General features: G+C 40.9%; 2 protein-coding genes across 7 annotated transcripts in view; one reads left to right on the forward strand and one right to left on the reverse strand.

Moving 5' to 3' along the window:
- Acvr2a (activin A receptor, type IIA) overlaps positions 1–13,013 on the forward strand; it is a gene marked incomplete at its 5' end in the record, with an annotated part of 81,449 nt that extends 68,436 nt beyond the window's left edge. Inside the window, 6 exon segments of the mRNA XM_005390789.2 lie at positions 327–470; positions 1,430–1,575; positions 3,190–3,304; positions 5,668–5,806; positions 8,381–8,511; positions 9,334–13,013. Of these exon segments, the coding sequence (XP_005390846.1) occupies positions 327–470; positions 1,430–1,575; positions 3,190–3,304; positions 5,668–5,806; positions 8,381–8,511; positions 9,334–9,528 (870 nt within the window). The 3' untranslated portion in view covers positions 9,529–13,013.
- A 2,521-nt stretch (positions 13,014–15,534) lies between these two features.
- Orc4 (origin recognition complex, subunit 4) overlaps positions 15,535–24,095 on the reverse strand; it is a 72,913-nt gene continuing 64,352 nt past the window's right edge. For 3 of the 6 annotated variants that reach the window (XM_013517451.1, XM_013517450.1, XM_013517452.1), the window contains 5 exons: positions 21,363–21,449; positions 18,728–18,836; positions 18,181–18,276; positions 18,034–18,101; positions 15,535–15,971 (listed from right to left, as the gene is read on the reverse strand). In XM_013517451.1, coding sequence (XP_013372905.1) covers positions 15,783–15,971; positions 18,034–18,101; positions 18,181–18,276; positions 18,728–18,836; positions 21,363–21,449 — 549 coding nt within the window. In that variant the 3' untranslated portion in view covers positions 15,535–15,782. Of the gene's footprint in view, positions 15,972–16,518; positions 16,635–17,693; positions 17,905–18,033; positions 18,102–18,180; positions 18,277–18,727; positions 18,837–21,362; positions 21,450–24,095 lie in introns of those variants that run through there. The other 3 variants (XR_001235255.1, XM_005390792.2, XR_001235256.1) reach the window with 3 other exon arrangements.

The raw sequence follows: 24,095 nt of genomic DNA on the forward strand, positions 1-24,095 counted from the left end.
GGAGGAACTACACTGACATTTGTAAGCAGAGTTCGTTGCCATCATGTAATGCAGAAGTGGAGCGTTTCTGATGGACGCCCTTCTTCATAAACAGAAAGCAGGACAGTGTGATCTGAGCGCTGCGGGGGTGGGCATTTAGGGGGGAACTGTTACCTGTTGGAGCTTTCTCTTACTAAAAACCAGGACAAACGATCTGTTATATTTGCCTTAATTTTCTTCTTTTAATATTTAGTTTTCTTTTTTTTTTCTTTTGAAGTGGAGTAATCTCCTAGACATGGTATATTTCCCTATATTGTCTTCTCACTGTTCTTTCTTTTTAACTCTAGGACAAACAGTCATGGCAAAATGAGTATGAAGTCTACAGCCTGCCTGGAATGAAGCATGAGAACATACTACAGTTTATTGGTGCAGAAAAACGAGGCACCAGTGTTGATGTGGATCTTTGGCTGATTACAGCATTCCATGAAAAGGTAAAACTACTTAACTGTTTCATTTAGTAAGGTCAGAGTTGGCCTGCCCTCCTACTGTTCGCTGTGAATCTCTCCGACCGATTTTTCAGGAGAGAGTGTGTTGTTGGAGCTGACGATTATTTAACCTAAAATACAAATCTCTGTTTCCAGAAGTAATTTATTTTACTAAAGATTAAAGGCAGCAGCTTTTTCTGTAACTCTCTGCTCACAGTGACCTCCTGTTCTGTAATTATGTCATGCAAATACTTGATATAAAAGTACTTAGTAATTTTTATTTACTGTGTGTGACCTATTTTGATCTCTTAAATTGTTTCTCCAGCCTGAATTCCGTGTCTTACAACGCTGTGATAAATGTAGATTAACGACACACCGGCAGTCAGGAAATGTGCGTGATCATTGCTTTGTGGCTGCCTTGTGAGGTTACTCACTGAGACACACTTGCTGTTTTGCTCTATTTTTCAACCTCACAGTTGCTTGAAAGGAACATAAGTGAAATGAGAAACTGTTTCATCATTGTTCAGTGGCTCTTAAATTTCTCTTGCTTCTTAACTATAAGGACGGTTAAGTACTCTCTAGAGGGAAGATTGTTTATATAGTGTATTACTCTAGTTGTATCCTGTAGCATCTCTATAGTTAGTGTATCTTCCCTTTCAAAAGTGAGTATTTTCTAGAACTTTAGATTTTCAAATATCATTTAACTTCTACTGTTTAAATTGTGGGAAATTGACTATTTTTCTAACAAACTTTACAAGATCACTGTCTTTTTCTTTGTGATTAAATATGTATTAATGTGAATTGGAAGGAACTTTCAACCGTTCCAGAAAGTTTGCTTTTTGGATATTATCATGAGAGAACTAATATGCTGCCTTTTATAATTTCCTACAGGTTAAAAAAAATTCCATGTAAGTATAGTTTTTGTCAAGAGTTTAAGGTTTTTTTCCTCTTGCTGTTTTCTGTAGGGTTCACTGTCGGACTTTCTTAAGGCTAATGTGGTCTCCTGGAACGAACTGTGCCACATTGCAGAAACTATGGCTAGAGGATTGGCCTATTTACACGAAGATATACCTGGCCTGAAGGATGGCCACAAACCTGCAATATCTCACAGGTAGAGCAATATTTATGTCATTTCCCTTTGTAATTCAGAATATGTCTCTTAAATTTTAATCCCTTAGGTAAAATTTATTTTCTCCTCAGCTGTTTAACCATGCTCTACGAAGCAGATAATTTTCATTTGTTTCTTAAATTAGCTTTGAGATTGACGCATTATGGAAAACGTGTATGTTAGCATCATTAGCAAAGTTTAATTATCTCCTTATGCTTTAATTTCTCATTTCTGAAAGTATTGAAAATGAAAGTATATTTTATTTGCCTAAAAGGAAAAAGAAATTTTTTTAACTCAAAACATCGTTTACTTAAAGGTAATTATGAATAGTTACAAAAAGACAGAGTTAAGGAGAATTCTTGAATATTTTCTTGGCTTGTTTTTGGAATGACCATATATTTTTTTCCCTGAGCTGAACCAGAGGGTGGTATCATTCCAGCAGTTGCCTAATGAAGAAGTAGTGCCTAGATTTCAGCAGTTGCCATACCCCTGAAAAGGAAAAATGTTCCTTAAGCGTGGGTTCAGTTCTCCATGTGTTTAACTTCGGTGGACATCAGATTCAGTGTGTCGATTTCGTATTCGTTCTAAGCGTGCTTGCTGTGCAAGGAGGCATGCGCAGGCGCATTGAGCAGATCCTCAGTTGCGGGCCCCCGGGGAGCTGTAGGTTGTTAGGAGGCGTCACTTTAAATCTGCCTCAAATATGTAGATCCTCGTTTTGCAAACCTTTTAAGATTTCTCCTTCAGAAATAGGGCCCCCTATTTATTCTCACCTTGCTGTATGCAGTCTCTCTTCTACTAGGAAATCAATCCTTTGGACTCCACGCCCCAAAACAGCAAAGGTTATTAGGAGTAGGGGCCCTGAAAATCTTTTGAGTGAAAGTGGTTTTCGGAGCATTTCTCTGCTCCTGCCCCTCCTCTGTAGCACTCGGGCTGTGTGAGCGCACACCCGAGGGTAACTGTGGGTCGTGGCTTCTCCGTAGTTCATTGGCATGTAGTAATTTCTGGGGTAAACTACTTCAGGCAAGTGTGTAGAGGATGGTATTTTGCTGCCTTAAAACAGTTATCCTACTCGGAACACCAGGGGATAGCTTGAACAGTGTATGTGTAAGGTAAAAACTTTGTATTCTATAGTGCCAGCTACACTTCCCTGTACCCAGGTTGTATGACATTCTACAGTAAGGGACATTTGAAAATGCAGGTCTGTGCCAATGGACAAAAGACCCCAATTCAGTTATGTTTAAAAAGATTTTCCATTTTTTAGAAATTTCATTTTCTATAAGAGTCTGAACTGTAAAAGCTGAAATACTCTCTTAAAAAACAGCAATTTTATGATTGCTGTGTGGGAGCGACACAGGTAACAGGCATTGGGGGTGACAGATAATGTATTTTCGGAGTGGCGCTTCTTCTACTTTATGGAGAGACTCTCATGTGTGCTCCCAATAGGAGTTTGTCACTCTTGTGCTCTGCTTAAGCTTCTTTTCCCTTCTCTTCCTCTGCATTTCGTATTTTAAAGCAGCTGTTCTTGTAGAGCGTATTCTCTTCTCCACTTTCAGTAAATATTTCTAAAAGATAACTTGCTTAAATTTAATTTGAATGCTTTATCTTTCTATTTGCAAGGGACATCAAAAGTAAAAATGTGTTGTTGAAAAACAATCTGACAGCTTGTATTGCTGACTTCGGGTTGGCATTAAAGTTTGAGGCTGGCAAGTCTGCAGGTGATACCCATGGACAGGTAAGGACGGTAATAAGGAAAGTAAGCTGTTACATTTTCTTAGACCCACCTGTCGGGAATGAATCGGTCTGAAATTGTGGTAGTGGGGATTATTAATTAGCATCTACTCAGGAGTCCATGTTTTATATTTTTCTGCCAAAGATAACATTTTCATATAATAGTAGAGGACTCAAGTTATACAAAATAACCATTTCATAAAACAACTCTTCGACACTGTAGGAGTCTTTTTAAGAAACAGATCACAGAAGATTCCATCTTTCAGTAGGCCTCACTCTTAGGAAGGTCTTAGTATTAACTCAGTAGTTAAAACTTGTTAATTCTTTCCTCATCGCAGGAGTGGAAGACTCATCAGTCACTGTTTTGATTGCAGTGTATTAAAATACCCTTCCCATTTTTTAAAACAATTAGTTTCTTGCTTCTGGCTCTTTACTGCTTTATTAACTCTTTAATCAGCTTGATGGCTTTTTTTCTGAATTGTCTTCAGAATTCAGAGCCGTAGAAAAGGCCTGAGCGAGGTGTGTAACTGTAGTTAAAGTCCACACAGATTTTATCCGTGGGCCTTGGGAAGGCCAGAGGAAAAAAAATTGTCCTTTCATTTCATTCTCAGAAACTGTGAGGCTGGGAAAGCTGTTTTCCTTCCTGAAATAAAACCTTTTAATCAATAAAATCAGTTTGACCCAAAAGGTCCCTTCTCCTACAAAACAAGATGATTTACTGGCTTTTCTTCCACTTTAAAACCGTGCAACTTGATCACGTAACTCCGAGCTTGCTTTTTTCCAGCGTATCCCTTTGATGCCCAAGTTGTAAATAATCATGCCAGAATGAATTCGGCACTGACTCACGATTTCAGAGTTTAGTGGCGGGTAGCGGTCAGCAGTCACAGAGCTCTAGAAGAGTTGACACTACAGCTGGTTACAAATGGAGGCAGTCCGCTGAGGGTACTGTGGAGATGGAGATGGGGCAGAAAGCTGAGGCGCAAAGTTCTGCACTTCTTGTGTGTTTTTTTCTCTTTGTCGTTTTTAGACAGGGTCTCACTCTGCAGTTCAGGCTGGCCTTGAGCTCACTTTGTAGCCCAGGCTGGCCTCGAACTCGCAACGATCCTCCTGCCTCAGCCTCCCCCGTGCTGGGATTACAGGTGAGCGCCACCACACCTGGCTACCTCTTGTGTTTGGGAACAGTTTCGTTTCTCATCAGCCTCTTCTTTTTTTTGAGAAAGAATATTGGCGCTCATTCGTGTCATCTTTTCACACTCGCACAGTTAAGTGACATGACTAGCTAAACGTAAGTGGCTCCTTGGCTTTAGCTAGCATGGGCCAGAAAATTCCAAACCTGGAGGAACTTGCACGTTCTTGTGTATTTTCTACACTGAAGGAAAGAACCCTGGGAAACACAAAACCTCTCGTATGTACTATCATCGGTTTATAAAAGAGGCCGTTTCAGATTATAAAAGTAGATGAGCCACATAAAAGAGGTCTTTGGATAGCATACATTTAAGAGAGAAATAGTCTTTTAGGAGACACACACGGTAAAATGAAAATTCAGAGTAGAACTACTTTTTTTCTCGATAAAGTATTACGTAAATTATAAACTTAAACTTCAGAGTTATAGTAATCTGTCTTCTTTTTAAAAAGACATGACATACGTATTTTTTCTGCCTTTGGTGGGGCATATAATTTCCTCAGTTCAGGTATAGAGTTCATAGTCACAGAAGCAGGGTGCTTTCAGGGAATAACCCGGGTCACAGCTGCTCCGCAGGTCTGCTGGGACTCACACAGACACATGTGGTCCATCCAGATAGATCACAAAATATTGCGTGAAACATTCGTATGAGAATGTTGTTCAGTACCAACCAAAGCTAGGTGCTCTAACTTAGTTACTGTAGCCACAGTGCTAAGAACTGCCAAGTTTAGACAGAGGAAGGGCTCTAAGGCGAGAATGCTTGAGTAAATAGATACGCAGATGATGCTGTGAAGTAGAACTTCGTATTTACCCATCCTTTACTTGGCTAGGTCCTGTACCACATCTTATACTTAGTGAAGCCCTCGAAAAAATTTTTTCAAGGATAAATTTCAAACGGCGTGCAAAGGTACAGCTGAAAAGTGTGCTGTTTACTCTCCTCCCCGCAGTCACTGCTCTGTCCTTAGGGTTACTTTAGGGTGGGAGGGAATTCTAAGCCTCTGCTAGCATGATGTCGTTCTATTTAAGTGTGCCAGAAATCATCTTAGTGGCCGTACCTTAGAGTCTGATGGTGATAGTTCAGTCATTTTACCCTGATAACAGACCCTATTTGGCTTTGACTCTATAAAATCATAAAATGTTCATGAAGTTAATGAGTACTTTTTACTTTCGAAAATTTTTTTCAGGTTGGTACTCGGAGATATATGGCCCCAGAGGTATTAGAGGGTGCTATAAACTTCCAGAGGGATGCGTTTTTGAGGATAGATATGTATGCTATGGGATTAGTCCTGTGGGAACTGGCTTCGCGCTGCACTGCTGCAGATGGTAAGGAAAAAGAAATTCTTAAAAACTATCTATGCCACATTTATTAAGAGAGATTACATGGAGAGGTAACAAAGTACAGTTTCTTTTTAATACACTTCTAGAGGTGGTAGAGAATCCAGAAGAGGCAGGGGAGTGGAGAGGTGGGAAAGGAGAGAGGCCACGCTTGGGTACATCTTGCCCTCCAGGTGCCCAGGTCAGCCCTTTCGGTAAGAGGAGGTGAAGAAGAGGAGGACTTCGCACTCCGAGACAGTCAGGCTGAGTGTGTTGAGCATCCGGGTCCTGCCAGCATACACGGAGGTAGCCAGACTAGACGCAGAACTCCAGATGCGCATTTCAGGTGTCACAGGTTAAATACTGCCTCTCCAAAGCTAGGAGGGTCTGATCTTCATAGGTGTTCCTGTGAATACTAGTCACTTTCTCTAGCACCTTACCTTGTCTAAAGGGTTCCTGTTTGTCCAGGTTTTTGTCATATAAGTGTATGCCATTTACTTACTGATTATAAACCTGCGTACTGCCTTCCTGGTGTGATGAATCTGTAGCATTACAGGTACTTTGTCTTGAGTAATCCTTCGTACGGTTGCCGTCTCCAACTGTGTTATGTCACTTTTCGGATAAGGCAGACTGCCTAACTGCTGCTCTGTCAAATGTAAAAGAGCTTGATCTAGTTTTTCTTTTTTTAATTCCAATTTGTTTACCTAAAAACTTTCTCTGATTGTCAGAGCGTAGAAGGGATTATGTTGGCTATATTAACAGGTAGAGCTAACTTATGTTAAAGGGAACTTAACAGAATGTTCAGAAATGGGCAGCCATTTATTCTTCCAGGATTGGAGGTTTTGCTTCAAAGTGGATTGAGAACCTAAGAAAGCTTATAGCAATTTGGGGATAATTGTAGCTGCTCAATCGATAGGAAGATGAGTACTGGTCAGAGTCTTTTGACTTGAAAATGGAAGATATATTGCGTTGATTATGTGCATTTTTGGAAGAAGCAGGTCAGGTGGCAGATGGTACAGGGAGATACATTTCAGAAGAACTTTAATATAGACAGCATTGGATTAGGTTCCACAGGGGAGACAAGGCTCTGTCCTCATGTGATAAACAGTTAAGGCGATACAGTATATTGTGGACAGGTAACTGTAGGATGAGGTGTGAACCAGTGCAGTGCCTGGTATGTAGACATTCATTGCATGCTTTTGGGTGAGTGCAGTACCTGAGACGTGAGTGTTGTGGGAGTTTAGAGAAAAAACTGCTTTTGAGGTGGAGGGATGCTTAGGGAAGTTTTTATGGAAAAAGAAAAGGATAGGTGATTTGTCTTGAACGCTTTGTATGTGCTATGAAACAGGCTTTTCTTGTAAGTCAGAAATTGGAGGCCAGAGGGACAGGGTGGACAGGTGGACGGGTGCTTTTAAATTTGTTGGGTGGCTAGTTACTGATAGTTAAGTGCAGTCACTTTCACACCAACATGCATACCGAACCTTTGGGAATTTTGTTAATATCAAGATTTGGACTCAGTAGTTGGGGCTGAAACTTGAGAGTCCACAGTTGTTTTTTTATAAGCTACTAGTTGGTGCCAGCACAGAGCGTACACTGGGCACCCTGAGCGGCAGTCCTGCCCAGCAGAGGCTGATCCGCCATCCAGACCCTTCGGTTTGCGCAGAGTTCGTTACACCTTCCGAACCGCCATCCAGGTGCATTCGGTGCGTTTCAAGGCCTTCCATGTCTTAGGTCTATGTACACGACACATCTGATCAGTGCACTTGCTCACTGGTGACCCGTTTTTGTTAGGGCGAAAGCATAGATTTGATGGATTCAGAACTTCCAAGTGTACAAGGCAACAGCTATGTGCTCTTGTGCAAAATTCCAGCTTTCTGAGCTTCATGCTGTCTTCTCTTTGTAGAGTAATACCTGTAAAGTTCCTAGTCAAGATAAATGCTTATCGAATACTAGTTATTGACTCCTACATGCATTCCCCTACTTGATTAATATTCAGAACAAAGGAAGTATTTCTATTGTTGAATAATTTTACCTCTAAAGGACATTCTGACTTGTTGAAAACCCTGGGGAAGAGTATGTTAGTGAGTTTTGAAAGTAAGCAAATGTACTTTGCGTGGTTCCTGGGAGAGGGCAAGGAGAGGTATGACTCGGAGGTACGTGAGTTCCCTGTGCAGGACATGGAGCGGTTGGAGCAGACTGAACCCAGTCCCTACGGTAGAAACAGCACTGTTAACATCGTCACCGGAGCTGCACGGCAGTGTCAGTTAAAGAATCTTATCCTCTGGATTTTTACGCACCGACGGTCCCTCTGTCCCATATCCACATGGATACAAGCAGGGCTCCTAAAGTAGCTAAGAAAGCTCCCAAGCAGTCCGAACCGCGTTACGTGCCAAGTCATAAACCCTTGATTTCTGATAGGGTCTCATCTCCTTCGGTATAAAGTGTAACTGAGTCTGTTTCTTTTGTGTCCTTATAGCATATAGAGTTGGAAAAAGGCAAAATGGTATATTCTAGAAAGTTTATACAGTTGGGAAGTCAGGACGGTTTTAATTAAAATGACTTTGTTCCATTTTTCCATCTCAGGACCTGTAGATGAGTACATGTTGCCATTTGAAGAGGAAATTGGCCAGCACCCATCTCTTGAAGACATGCAGGAAGTTGTTGTGCATAAAAAAAAGCGGCCCGTTTTAAGAGATTATTGGCAGAAGCATGCTGTAAGTTATGCTGTGAGCTTTGTGTTTCAAGCTCCAGTCTCACGTGTTTTAGAGGAATGAGTCATTCTGTGCCCACTCCTGGGCAGGCGATCGTCGTGCAGGTTACTCTGTCCTCTGCTGGAGGCCGGAGAACTGGGGCTTTGTATACCCACCCGGGAGAGTGTGGAGTCAGGGCTCCTCCCTCGAGGGTGCTGTGCACATGGGTGTCTGGCTTGGAAAGCTTTCTGCGGAGAGACGCCTGGTGCCGAGCCTCTGCATAGCCTGGCAGCCTTGCGGATCACCTCCTTCCAGCACGATGCCATTTTTAAACTAAGCACCAGGTTTTCTCCTCTCCAGAGGAATTTGCTTTAGCCTTGTGATTTTGGTTTAGAAGACTACGAAGTTACGAATTTTTAAAATTAGAGGTAGGTAGAGGATAGCGTATTGTCCTGGTACTTTTGGTCTAAGTACAACCAGAAACATGATCAAATCAGGTAGAGAATCCTAAAGGATGGCCCTGCAGTCCTGTAGTTAGCTGTTAGGTAGAAATGGTGATACTAAGTAAAACTGAAAAGCAGTGGTATCCTTACCGTTAGCGCTGGCTTTGAGTCCAGGCCAAGCTTTACATTGAAATGATTGTGGAGGAACGCACAGGCATTTTCGGAATTAAAAACTTCTGTTGCAAGTCTCCACTGCGTAAAAAGTGCCCTTTGCACTTTTCTTGAGTCCTGCACTCCTGATCCTCGAGTGAATGTTGACAGATAACGTGGAAGTTGGCTAATCTTGAAACTTCTTTGACCACAAAACGTGCTGAGGTGTTTGACTACGTTTTTCTCCTCTTAGGGAATGGCAATGCTTTGTGAAACGATAGAAGAATGTTGGGATCACGATGCAGAAGCCAGGTTATCAGCTGGATGTGTAGGTGAAAGAATTACGCAGATGCAAAGACTCACAAATATCATTACCACAGAGGACATTGTAACAGTGGTCACGATGGTGACCAATGTTGACTTTCCTCCCAAAGAATCTAGTCTATGATGGTTGCACCATCTGCACACACTGAGATGGGACTCTGAACTGGAGCTGCTGAGCTAACGAAACTGCGTAGTGTACCTTCGCTGTGAGATGGGTGGGACGCCTCCTGGGAACCGCAGGAAGCAGCCCCTTGGTGGGAGTGTGGCGCCGGGAGACCTCCTGCATTGCCTGCGGCGCACACGTGAAGGACGCGAGACCGACAGGAACCTTGCAGACTCTGTAGAGAAACTTTGGAAAACTGTGTACATGAAGAATGTGGCCCTTTCCAAATCGAGGATCTTTTGGACCTGGCTAATCGAGTGTGAGAGCTGACATCAGATTTCTTAATGTCTGTCAGAAGACACTAATTCCTTAAATGAACTACTGCTATTTTTTTTTAAATCAAAAACTTTTCATTTCAGATTTTAAAAGGGTAACTTGTTTTTATTGCATTTGCTGTTGTTGTTTCTATAAATTACTATTGTAATGCCAATATGACACAGCTTGTGAATGTTTAGTGTGCTGCTGTTCTGTGTCCATAAACGAAGTCATCGAAGTGGGGTGCAGTGAAGAGGCTTCCAAGCGTTACTTTCACCTCCCTCCCAACAAGGTATACCTCAGTTCCACGCTTGCTAAATTACGAAACTGAAAACACTAATGAATTTGAATAAATCGATCCGTGTTTTGTAACAAGGTATTACACATCCACTGTGTTATTTAAGAGAAAGGGCGAGCTGCGCTCAGTGCCCAGTCAGTGGCCGTTCGCGCGGCAGTGTCCGGCTCTCCTTGTGCCGGCTGTGGTTCAAGGAGACGTGCTTTTGTGAAATGCAAAAGCATACGGTGTAGTTTCCCCCGTATCTACGTGTTTTTAAAGCTTCATCTTATATGCAGATCTCAAAATATTGCATACTTACTTCTTTTTAGACGTGCTGTGTTTGGGGAATATTTAAAAACTTAAAGCATGATTTCAGTTTTTTAAGTGAGCTGTGACACTGGAAAGCTCTTCATTTTATCTTTTTAAATACTTTTTTCCTATTTATATATGTAAAATTTTAGTGTATTTCTTTTCACCGAACAGTGTGCGGGACATTCTTTATCACTGTTTTAGGGTCACCTCAGGAAGTGTTCACCCAGAATTCCTCACTGCCTGTGTTGAGATTTGTAACTTTTATCACTCTACTTCGCCTGGTGCCATCTTGTGAGAGTAGTATTTGATGCCTGGGCTTTGTAAAGAATTATCGTAGCATAGTGACTTAACCTTTAAGCACAGATTCAGATGTTACTGCTTTCAGACAAGTCAGGGTAACAAGTTAAAGTGACAGTTTCAAATATGCAATGTCGATACAGGAAACACAGCCTGGTTTCTTCCCCAAATTGCTTTCACAAGCGACTTCGATATTCATTTAGGACAGTTCATGCCTTATCCCTGCTAAGAAAATGGAATTGACGGTGGCTGCCAAAGTGCTTTTTAAAACAGTATTGCATGAGAATATAACTGGATTCTTCCTCAAATTTATGCAGGCCAAAGTACAGTAAGACGTTAACTTCCTGGATTTTTACATTACTCACCAGTCAATAGCTAGTATTATACTTTATACTTTCTTGTCAGGTCATTTGAAAATCCATGCGTTAATTTCGTAATTTATGTCACTATCAAGCGCTCACTGCGAACGTGTTGTATTCAAATGGTGATTTAACCCCACAGTACACTACACTGTACATATAATATGTACTTCGTCTCTGGGAAGAATTGTTATTTATAAACAATACATAGGTCAACAGACTCCAAGCAGGGAGGTAAATGAGAAGAAATAGCATTCTTGTCTGCGTGCCGCATACCACACAGAAGCGTTTGTGCTCTTGGTCGTGTATGTACCCAAGGTCTTGTTGTAGTCCTGAGAATTTCCATTTCAGTGTTTCGCACTTTTATTTCAAGAAGTACTCAGTTCCTCTATTTCTTGATTGAGTGTTGCTTCCCTTTGGAAACTAATCCAGGGCAAAATAGAGAATGTGTGTACAGGAAGATTGTTAATCTCCTGCAGACAGATTTCTACCTGTAATAAACACTTAACCCTCTTAAAAATTGAAACAAAAATAAATGAGGGACGTTATGGTGAACGTTTGGCTGAGAGCACTAGAGAAAAGTTTTCTAAGACCAGTTATTCACGGTATAAAATGTTTTGTCTTCATATTAAGAAACATTTTTAGAAATCCTGGGTATTGTACTTAACTCTGGCTAACCAATTTAAAAACTTGTATCCTTTTGAGAACTTCATTAATAGAGAAGTCTTTTCTAAGCAGTAAAATAATGTTCCAGTGACTACCTGTTCTGATACCTAGTCTTGTTAAAACTTTCTTTTGCAGGGCATCTTAGTATTTGGTTTACAGTCAGTGCAGAGTGGGCAGGTTAACTCGAAGTCTGAGCTAGGGCTACTGGAGAAAAGATCAAAGACTGAGCAGAACGGTGATTTCTTTGTTTCGGGGAAACAGACCCGGGCAACTTTTCCTCATGTGTATGGTGCTCCTCATGACCTGTCTTGTACTTCGCCTTGCTGATACCCATCAGAACTGCTGCTCTTACATTTTCTACCTTGCCCAGATCTCCCATGTTACGAGATGCTTTACGATCAACTGCCACAGGACTGATGGATTAACTAGTTCGGCTTTATTCAAAGTCCATGCCCTGCACAGATCTTCTACGTATTTAGATGCTAGGAAGTTTTTAGCATGTGATGTGTGATTCTTGTTTGAATGTTTATTACAGGTACCTTGTGAATTCCAGAAGAGACTGTGCCTCACAGTGGTTGGTCCCATGAACTTGTACTATCTTTTATGTGATATTTTGAAAATACAATCAGGAGAAAACCCGACTTCTTTGGGATTTAAAAATAATCTTATCACAAAATTCTGAAAAGTCTCTTCCACCCCCTGCTCACTCCTGAGTAAGTTACATTTACCTAAAATGCAAGTGGTCGGGAAAACCACTGGCCAGATGGCAGTTTAGTGGAATAAACTGATTACTATTTTTTTAAAAAATGCTTCATCACAGGTATTTTCCAGTTTCTCTTTTTTACTTTTTTGAAAAATTACTTTTTAGGAACATTTGGTATAATGTGCATAAAATTATTTACAATTTATGGGCAAAATGATACAAGTAGCATCTTGATTGAACATCATTTACCTCAGATATTCAACCAGCAGTACATTTTTTATGCAGTCTCAACCCATATCCTATTTGTTACCTCTCAAGATATTGGTAAGCAGTTATTTTAGCTTTACTCTGTATTTCCTGTCAGTGTTTTGGGCATAGATTGTTGTACTACTGTCAAATCGTACTTGCTATTTTTTTTCTGCAAGTATTTAACAGAAAGCTAAAAAAAAAAAACAAAAAAAAAAAACAAAAAAACCCATGAGACCCCACCTTGGATAAGTGATTGTTAAATACTGTATAAATACAATGTATGCTATCCCCATTCCATCCCCAAGTTAAATAAAAAATGAATATGGTATGATTTGCATATGCAGTTTTTTTTAGGTACATGTTCTTCTTAGAGGGGAGTGGTAGCTTTGTAACCTGTGAGGCTCCCATCTTGAGATCTACAAGGATGGGGACAGTGGCAAAAGAAGGGAGCTTTGTTCCTTAGGACGCCTCCGCGCTCCGTTGTCTAAGCAGGATGTGTCGCTGCCCAGGTATATGTTGGTTCCGCCAGTATCGGGAAGCCGGAGGCTTCTTGGCGCTGGGTCACATTTCACGCCGGTGGATTCTGTATTTTCAGGAGTGGGGCAGTGGGGATGGAAAGGTAGCACTTGGCTTATTTATGGTGGTTTCAAAGAATGTGTACCCTTCTAAACCAGATGAAAAAGCAAACTTGGTAGAACGCCCATGCAATCTGTACTGAAAAGACTGCTTTTGTGCAGCACGTTCTGTGCAATCTTGATTCTACATAGAGTTATGACACAATAAGCTTCAGATTCGACAACGAAGATTTTAATTTCTCAGCCACAGGCACACACGTCAACTGGACAGGTCTTTTTAACAAGATCCCAGTGTTTCGTGGGCCACTTGGGAGGGAGCTCAAGTAAAAACTACACGGAAACAGCACTCCTGACTGTATTTCCTTATCAGCCTGATAACCCACGGGAGCTTGTTTTTGTTTTTGCCGTATTTTATTGCGTAGCAATAAAGAACCTTTAAGCCATGCATATAAATTTAATTATTTCTCACAATTTACCAGGGCTTTTCAGGTTGGGTTTTTATTTTACTAATATAGTTTATGTAATTTATGTGATGAAGTTAAGAAATTTTGTGAATACATTTTAGCTTCTGTTAGGAGCTAATTCTCACTTTACTGCACACAAAAATGCCTTTAGATGTAGGCATACACTTCACTGTATCATTTTTGTTAACCTATTGTCCTAATTTGTTTTATAGCTTTCCTATTACAATCCCTGAAAAGGTAAACCCACCTTTCCTCTTAGCTTTTAAATATTTAAACCTACTTGATGGATCTTCTGTACTTCTCACTCTTTTTTTTTTTTTTTTTGGTTTTTCTCCGGTACCAGGAACCGAACTCACGACCTTGCGCTTGCCAGGCAAGCGCTTTTGCCGCTGAGCTAAACCCCCAGCCCCTGTACTTCTTATGTAGTCAAAGAAGTGCATTAGGACGCTCAGCTTTTAAGTGGCATCGTAACATGGTAGCATCGCATTACTAACTAGGAGGAGGAAGGATTTTAACATTACAGCTATAACTTTCCATTTAAAAACAATTTCTGAATTATGTTAGGAAAGTACGATCCACTTTAAAGAGTAAGAACCTAATGAAATGACTTGTGCCTTCTAAATCAGGTTAGCCATTTTGACAAAACAGCCTGTAGGAATGTGTGGACTAGGATAGAAAACTAGGATATAAGCCTGAGCCTTAACGAGACACTGCTAGTCTGTACAAACAACAGTGATCTGGAGACTTGTAACAAGGCTTAAGGTTTTTGTGGTGAAGGAAAGGCTAGGTATGCAAAATAATAGGCTGGTCCTACTGAAGAGCCGCTTCGTGCACACAAATCATACACCACTGTATTTCCAAAACTGCTTAAAGGCCAGATAAATTCTTTAGAGTACATTTTTAAAAATACTTGGCAAGGAACACCTTGCACTTTAGTTCTTAATAGCACGGGCTTGGTGTCAGTTACAGCTAAGCTGAGGGCTGGGGAGGTAGCTTAGTGGTACAGCACTTGCCTCGTATGTACAACACCCTAGGTTCAATCCTCAGCACTGCAAAAGCAAAAAATCCAAAGCTGAGCTGCATTCCAGGGCCATTCATTCTAACTGTGATTCTGGACACTGGCACGATGGTGTTAGTTCTCTAATCTGTAAGTAATGCTACATAAGCACAGAGGGCTTCTGAACAAGTGGGTTATTTATTACAAAAAGACAAGGCCTCTGTCTTTTGTGAACGTCCTCTGATACAATATGAGGTCAGGTACTCTTGAATTAACTGAGGTCACTGAGTGAAGGTTAGATTTCATTTTGAACATATAGTTGGGTTTGTAAATCCTTTAATTTTTAAGGTGATGCTTTGACTGACATTTCTATATTCTTAAGGACGGACTTTTTTATACAGATATTCAGCAGACACTGCCAAACACTCACTGTTTGTGGGAGTGGCTTTGTAGGAATTTCTGAAAGTACACGTTAAGGCAAATTCTGTTTGGACTAGAGAAGGCTCAAGAATCTACACTTTTTAAAACTCCCACGAGGGATTCATTCTGGTACAGAGGGTGTAAGCACCACCTGAGAAGGGTAGGGATGCTCACGCTCCCTGGCCTGCCTCTCTCACAGGACCCACGCTCTGTCTAAGCTGATCAGTCTCCCAAGCCACAAAAACGTGCATGCGCGAAGGAAAGCAAAACCGAAGCACCCGCATGAGAACCAGAGGGCACTGCTGTTTGCGTACTGCCTACGGTAGGGTCTGAAAACGTAAGTGGCCGCTTGGCTGAAACGAACCCTTCAAATGCACCACACATATACAAGTATTTTAAAAATGGCTCAATCTCTAAAATACTCGCATTTTATTCTTCTGAACTGCTACCTGCAGCACAGTGGACTGGAATGATAAATCGCGCAGCTGCTGTGAGTCACAGGTGAGACACGGCCAAGACACACGTGCCGCAGCGTCTCGTGCAGTAAATGTTCACAGACACAGAATAATACAGTGACGTCTTGCAGAGGACAACAGCTTGCAGGCTGTCGGTGAACGACGTCTGAAACCGGTGAAGCGGGCTCACAGCCAGCTCAGCGAGGACGTCGCCCACTGTCTAACGTCCGTGGGGCAGTTGGGGTACTTCTGCAGCGCATTCATGATCTGCGTGTTATCCAAGAGCAGTCTCATCAGCTGGTACTCCCTCTGTGAATTTACTGAAGTTCTTTCCACGGGCTTTATTAATTCTAACTGTTGTAGGTGTTCAAAAGCCTGAAAGATTAAAAAATAGAGTGAATAGGAGAACAAAGTGACCAAATCTAGAGAATACTTAAAAGTTTTGGTGGTCTGTGGAAAAGACTGCCAGCAAAACAAAAGGAACCCAAATCAACAGTGTGAGACAACTCTCATCGACCACGTAAAGCCGTGTTAGTCATCAGGTAAGAGAATATAAATTCACGATCCCTGATCCTGTACTGTTGAGTGTAAACAAGGGGAGTTTTAATTCGGCCTTCATGATGTGGTTTTGCTTCCAACCTCACGTTCTCGTTCCTCCTGCGTGTGCACGGGTGCTCGAGGGGAGCCCCCTGGAGAAGGGTTCCAGGGCCCAGCACCTGTTCTAACGCTGAGCTAACTACCGCAGCCTTTCCACCCACAGTGACCAGGTGTCCAGTGTCTCTATGCAAACCCAAGACGCCTGTAAGACTTTCTAATTACTCTGGCAATCTGTTTCTACCTCTGTAAGAGTTTGCTGTGTAGAAGTCTAACACAGCAGTAACCAAGTGGCAGGAAAACCCCGGAGCACAGCAGGCCTACGCACCAGGCTCCTACTTTAAAGACGGACCGAGACTGTCACTCCCGTCAGCAAGCTCCCTGCTTGACTGCTTTCTCTGACCCCCACAGCCACGTGTTCTGGTCTTTTCTCATTTTTGATTGCTGAAAGTATATGATTAGGGAATGAAAAAAACCCACAGAATTTTGTTCACATTAACCACTAAGTAGTGACACACTGAATACAGTCCTGAGCAGTCTATTCTTGGAACTCACTGTAAAATACCACTGGAATATATTCTCTATGTACTGTAAAAATTCTGAAACTATTTTTGAAAATGAGAAAATAGTGGGACTGGACAAAACTGAGATTTAAAGTATTTCCAGACAGTAAAATACGTCCTTATTTAAAATGGAGACAAGATCAGCTGCAAACTGTAAGAATTTAATGCTGAGGTCATCTTTTTACTTCCGTAAGTCCCGCAAACCATGGTTACCGGACAGACACGGAGCTGCGAGGGAGAACCTAAGCTCCCCTAGGCCAAGCACCTTCACTGTCTCTTTGAACAAGTGGCAGTGCGCTGTGCTCATTTTCAAATTGCTGTAAGAAATGAAAGTGACTCCGAGGGCTTATATCGGGTGCCACAGGCCTCGGGCCCGCTGCTTCATGTGTCTGCCTTGTAAGCGCCTTCAGTTTCACTGCTCACGCCGAGCAACCAAGCGCACGGGAGGTGAGGCTCGGCTTGTAATTTTATGGAAACTTAAGAACATGGTATTTGGTCCATATGTAAAAATGGTATGTTTAGAACAACTAAAATGTATAAACCTATTTTTTCAGCTATAAATTTAATGAATCAAAACAAGTATTTCCAATAAATACTTAGTAAAGGGGTGTGTATAACTATTGTAAATGCATACCAACTTTGAAGGATTGAGAAGAGAATGCAAAATAATCATAGTTTGATTTATAAATTTTAAAAAAAATTTTGGTGAACAGTAAAGTTAATGCTTTTAAAAGTTTGCATAGCTGCTGGGACATCTCCGAGTACATACTGTGGTTCACGTTACCCTTTGCATGGACAATGGTGTCCTGAAACAGTCCTCAAGTTTGAAACTGATACCTTACCTACCTGCCCAATACAACTTTCTCTCTGTGGCCTCATTAGCCAATGGGAGTCCGCCTGTTTTAATCTGATGACTAGTTTGTATTTTTTCCCCACTTACCGCGGAGATCATAAACCCAATTCCTGGGTCGGAAAGAGGCAAGGTGGTTATGTCCCTTGCAGTATTAGGCTGCAATGAATACAGCAGGAGCGCTTCGCAGGGTGCAAGTGCTAAGCACAGACAGCAGAGGGCACTGTAACCCCCAGAAACCACAAAAACTTGCTGCTTTCTTCAGAACTAATGGAACATTTTATTTTTGGATATTTTTGGTCTGGAAAAAATTCCAAACATAAACAGTTAAAGTTTAAAACTTAATTAAAGTTAAACCTTGGTTTATATAATGAAGTTGGAGCTAAAAAATGTACTTGTCTTCAAAAAATCATGGTGTGGCAGACCTTACCTTCAGGACCACAGGCTTCTCAAAGGCATACACAGAATGCGCTTTCCTTTGAACAAACTTCTGAAACTCTGGAGAGAGAGCAGTGACAGTAAGACCCTCAAGTAAGCAAGAGAGAAGAGTCAGAAAGGAGCCCCACCGAAGTCTCACCGTTATACACCATCTGAAAGTTAAAGGGCTCCTCTTCGTAGATGTCATTTAAATGTTTCATGGCTATTATGAGGCAAATTTCCAAGACTGACAGTCCTGCAGTAAAAGAAAACACGCTATGAAGTGTACTTTAGGGACCCCAAGACTGACTAGTGTGAGATAACTGTAAGAAATAACTGTCCCTCGAGGAGGAACGACAAGGTTATGGTTTTGAAGGACGGAGGTTGAGATTCCTACAGACTCAAATGTGTCGTAAACGCCAATATCTACAGAAAAGTAAAATTCAACCTCTAAGTTTACTTTTCAGTATCTGCAAAATAAGGGCCTTTCTAAGCTTCGGGTATGCTACAGGGATTATCAGGCGCTCACTGCAAACAACAGCAGAAGCTATGATTATTTTATTTCCAATCACACAGGTAGGTCCTTTATTCAGAGTCAAAAATCTTCAGGAAATTATATCCAAAATTTGGAGTGCAATATTTTCCTCAGGGAGAAAATGCTCATTAGATTATCAAAAGGGATAATGACTCATCAAGCAGATTCTCACCGTGCACAACGTTTGCTTTAGAATCCATGCTGCAAAGCTGGGCTGCCTCCGTCAGATCCGCGGCAGTGACCAAGGGGTGTGATGCAGTCACTCGATTTAAAGCGAGCATCTATGGAGATGTAGACCAGAAAAACACTTACTTACGTGGGCATTTTGGACATGACTACTGAGCAAAGTTTCTTAATTTGTAGAGTCTATTATTATGGGAGAGAAATGCTTGGTAAAGATATCCTAAAATTTAGCTCTTTCAATTACAGTTTCAATTTGTATGTCACATAATTTCACAAATGTAAATCAGAAAAGGTTTTGTTGCTTTCTCTACCACTTCCCGCCTGCATCACATTTATTTTTTCTTCAAAAAGAGTATTTCAAGGGTAGGACGAGGAGAACTAACAATAAGAGCATTATTCAAAACTCCAGATAAAACCAAAAAAGCCAATCTGTGCCTTGTATTAACTTTTGGACCAATCAACCAGCAAAAGTAGGAGAAGGCAGAATTAGTTTATGTTTGTACATAAAGAAAGAAAAGAAAACCAAAAATCAAATTTGTATCTGTAGAAATAACTCCTTGAAAGCCAAGATGATCTCTCATGTACTTTTCATTTAGTTTTCCCAAAACTAACAAAGTTCCCGGACTAAGGTTCCCACTCAAATATCAAGTTTTTCCTTTGTTTACTGTATTTTTCATTACAAATTACCTTTAGTTATTTAAGCTTTAGCAGACAGTGCACAATACCAGGCTAAATTTGAATTTCAAAAAATAAGAATTTATTACTTAGTATAGGGAAGTGCCATGTTATACTAGAAACTCGCCTCCACCTTGTCAAGGCGAAACTGCTTTAGTCCAGAAGAGACTGCACGGCAGCCCTTGCAGCTCAGCCTCCTACTGGGTGGGATCTAGACAGCAGTCACTCCCTCCCTTTCATTATGAAGTATTTCTTCATGTACAAAAAGGCAAAAGAGAATCAGGTATCCATGCCCACTTTACCACATTAAGAACTGTAGTTTTATCGGGTTAAAGCTGGTCTCCTCTGCTGACTGGGTGCTAGCTGACACCGCACGGAACGACCACATCTATCTTTATACTTCTTCCACTCTACTGCATATGCAGGTGTTCCTGGGACACGACAAAGCCATATCCAAGTTTTGTGCAAATACTGCACTGTGCTCTCACAGCTCACTTTCCACTGGACACCTGAGAATCTGTCCATGTTAAAGTGTCAATTCTAATATATATATATGCTGAAAATTGAGGCCACAGACTGCTGCGTATTAGCATGCTGCTAAGAATGGCAGTGTATTTTTGATGGGCAGGAGGGGACCAAAGTAACGACACGTTTAAAAGGAGTACTGGTGAATAAATGTGGCACAACCATACAGTACAGTAGGACAAAAGCCGGCTGCAGCCAGACCGCCTTTGGCTGCGCTCTGGCTCTGCCATCAACTAGCTGTGCCCAAGTCTTGTAGCCTCTGGGAGACTCAGCTTCTTTAAAGCACAAGGATAAAACACTTGAGAAAAACAGGGTCACCACGCAGTTCAGACATACCGCAGGGTCAGAACAGCGCTGCCTGGTGGATGTGCCAGTCAGTAAACGGTGCTTGCTATCGTTTTGAAACTGACCACAAAACTCACGGAACTGAAACTGTTTCCTCTTTGAAAAGTATTTGCTTGAGAAAATTGTCTAGAAATACCGGGCTAAGGCCAAATAACGCCTCTGAAGGGGCTCCTTAATTTTCAGAACAGCTAAGTAACTGCACTCATGGCCAGATGAGAGTTAGTCTATGTCTGCAAGGCATACACAAAACAGAACAAAACAAAAACCCCAATGCACTCCAACATATTAATATCTAAAGAAAAACTGTATGATCAGTTGGCTCAGCATTTGACAAAATCTAAGACCAATTCCTAATACTCTTCAGCAGTAACCTGAACTTAATAATGAGCTTGTTAAAAAAAGAACCTTAGCGTTAACAACACACGTGAAGTAAAAACTGAACGCCTTCCTTTTAAGACTGGGAACAAAGGAGGTCGAAGCACACAACTGTATTTAACGTGGTGGTGGCACGTTCAGTAACTAGGGAAAGGCAGGAAAGAAAAGGCTCACAGACTGGAAAAGGAAAAAAAAAATCTAATATGACTGCATTAAAAATCTGAAGACTCTATTAATGAAATGAATAAATTCACCAATATCGCAAAATATGAGATCAACACAGAAATATTAATGACGGGGCTGGGGATTTAGCTCAGCGGCAAAGCGCCTGCCTGGCAAGCGCAAGGTCGTGAGTTCGGTTTCCAGTACCGGAGAAAAACCAAAAAAAACCAAAAAAACAAAAACAAAAAACAAGAAATATTAATGACACAACATGTTGGAACCATCAGCAGGTACCAAGATACAGTTACACAGCAGCAATCCACTTTGGTGTGCTATTCCACTGAAGCATGACTACATACAATATACTTTACCTTTCACAAAGCTACAATAGTTTTGAAAGTTTCCATCAAAAAATTATACATGACACAGATATGATTTAAACATTAGCCAATGTATACCTGTATCAATACACCACAAGATGCCCATTTCTATGTACAATTTTTATGTATCAGTTAAAAATAAATTAATTAAAAAGTACAAACCAGTAGCATGTGTAATGACCTCAGGTTTTTGCTGACATTAAAATGCTTCAGGAGAATTTCTCGTACACTTTTATCTTCTGAGAGACCCTAAAGAAAAAAAAAATTAAGGAATACAGTTTAAAACCTAAATATAATTGTTTATCGTAAGTGGCCAGTACACTTTATTAACTCTATCTGATGTTTATTCATATTAAATAGATACTAATTGATCTAAAGAACAGTAAAATCAAAGCCGAATTTTCAGTCTACTGATTTCCTTCGCCCTTTAGGTTAACCTGAATACAAGAATGAAACAATTCTTGCTACTCCAAAATTTCTAATGCTACCAAGGGGAAACTATCCAGTTACACTAGTAGGAGGAACAAAGTGCAGTGCAACACCTAACGGTGAACGCACACTAGTGTTCTTGAAAATAAGTATGCTAAGAAGGTGTCTGGACAGGGAGAAGCGCAGAGGGAAGAGCCCGAAGTGAGAGCGATGAAGGGCGCGGCGCGGCAGAGGGGCCTCCGCCCCTAGGTCGCAATGATTTACAAAGGGGCGGCACGCAGAGACAAAGGGAAGAAAACTTCGTTGGAGGCAAATCCATGCATCCATCCCAAAGGGGAGGGCATGGCTTCACCAGTGCTGTAAAGAAAAGTGAGAACAGCAAACAGCAAGAAGACAATGTGACGGAGAACCAACTGACGAGGAGAAAGAGGAATCTGAGAACAGAAGACAGAATCAAGGTGAACTATGGAGGAAGGGGCTCTGTGAAGAGTGAAATGTGTCAAGGAGTAGGCTTTGGAACAGCAGTATTTATCAGTATTTAAAGAGACAGAAGTAAGGAAGATAACACAGACTGGAAAATAATCCAAGACAGTAGTGACAAGAGGGAACTGGTGATCCAGGGTGGAACCCACTGTGTAAAACTAAACTGAGATCTAGTCTGAGAAAAGGCTAACAGTGTTAGAAATCTGCAGACCAACAGGATGCTGGGAAAGCAGTATCTAAATGAACCAAGAGGCTCCACTGAGTACGGATTTAATAGAAGCCGAGGCACACTCGGCATGGAAGAGAAGGGAGACGAAAGGAGAGTGAATTCAGAGAGGGCAGAGCCATACAGGAACAAGAAATATTGAAATACTTTTTAAAAGTATCATCTACATGACATACTCTTTCTTCTTTACTATGTAAGCATTTCTTTCTCCCACAGAAAGACTCCTTTTTCAGGAAGACATTCTAGTGTACTGGAATGAAATTTCATGTGTTCAAGAAATCCATCATGCCAGTTAAAGTTTCCATTCTTTGTATTTTTTTTTTTCTTTTTCCTTTTTCATCTTTTTGAGACAGGGTCTCACTATGCAGTTCAGGCTGGCCTTGAGCTCACTTTGTAGCCCAGGCTGGTCTCCAACTCACAACGATCCTCCTGCCTCAGCCTCCCGAATGCTGGGATTACAGGCATGCACCACCACAGCAGGCTCCACTCCTAGTATTTTAAAAGGTTTCTTGTTATTATATATTTTATAAATCATAAAGAGGGCCAAATATCTGTGGAAGTATAGATGAACACAGCATAGTAAAACAATGCAATATAAGTAAGATTTACACTTTTCCACAGTCTTCAGATTTCAATACAGAAGAAACTTAGTAAGTTCAGTAGGTAACTATAATAGGCAAACTACAGTCCCGACTTCTGTAATCTCTGGCTTTTAGGAAGTCATTTATAAAGTTGATATTGTAAAATTGGAACACTTAGGAAAACTAAAAAAACAAAAAAATCATCCGGGACAAAAATAACTGATGAAAAATTTTTTCCACAAAATTTCAGTTATTTTTAAAAACCGTACTTGGCTTTTCTTTGACATCATACCTCAAAGGGTTAATCTATACTCTGCCTTCCAAATGAACCTCTGTAGTTTTAGTGGTCTGATTCAAACTGCTTTTGAAAGCTATCACTTTATTTGCATACTTTACTTTTAAAGAAAATCTACATCCTCTATTTGTATGTAAACTGCAAAACACTTAATTTCACATTTTTAACTTTAATTCCATTGACCCAAATGTTATAAACATCTGAAGATAAGGTAATTAATAACTAGTTGAATTAACTGCAGTACTTGGAGGCATTTCTTTTGAGGAAAAGTAGATGTAATTCTTTTAAATGCTCCTTTCAGGGACTTCCCTTATTCTGCCATGCTGAGATGGAGTCTACCCTGTTTAGTGGATTCATCTGATGTAAGGCCAAAACAAACTTTCAAATTAAGTAGGAAGCGAAGGCTCAACCCTATCCCCAAGATGTTTCTTGGAAGAGAGCCCACAGGTGACCCTTTGTTTCTATCAGTATTTTCAGTCTAATCTTGCAATTTCAAGAATCTACTGGGCAGTCAGCACTGACAGAGAGGATAGCTCCCCTAATTCGGCCTCCCGCGCATCTCCCACACCAGTCACAGACTCTGGCCATGGTGCTGACAGATTTTTCCAGGGAAACTTCTCACCATGTCAAAGAGAGGAGGCACAAGATGATTGGTATAAGAAACAACAATACCCTAATTATCTTCTTTAACAGTGTTAGTTCTACTTTATGAATCTGAGAAAGACACTCATACCTATCATGTGCCTCTAAGTTTGGGGACTATAAAATCTGCAAAAAAGGACTAGAAAACTATGGTTGAATGACCCTGAGGTTTACCATTTTATGTCACCCAAGTACTGCAGCACCAGTAACTGGCATTATCTTCTTCATACTCAGTCTTC

The sequence above is a fragment of the Chinchilla lanigera genome, unplaced genomic scaffold, assembly GCF_000276665.1.
Source record: "Chinchilla lanigera isolate Chin_1 unplaced genomic scaffold, ChiLan1.0 scaffold00039, whole genome shotgun sequence".
Taxonomy (NCBI): domain Eukaryota; kingdom Metazoa; phylum Chordata; class Mammalia; order Rodentia; family Chinchillidae; genus Chinchilla; species Chinchilla lanigera.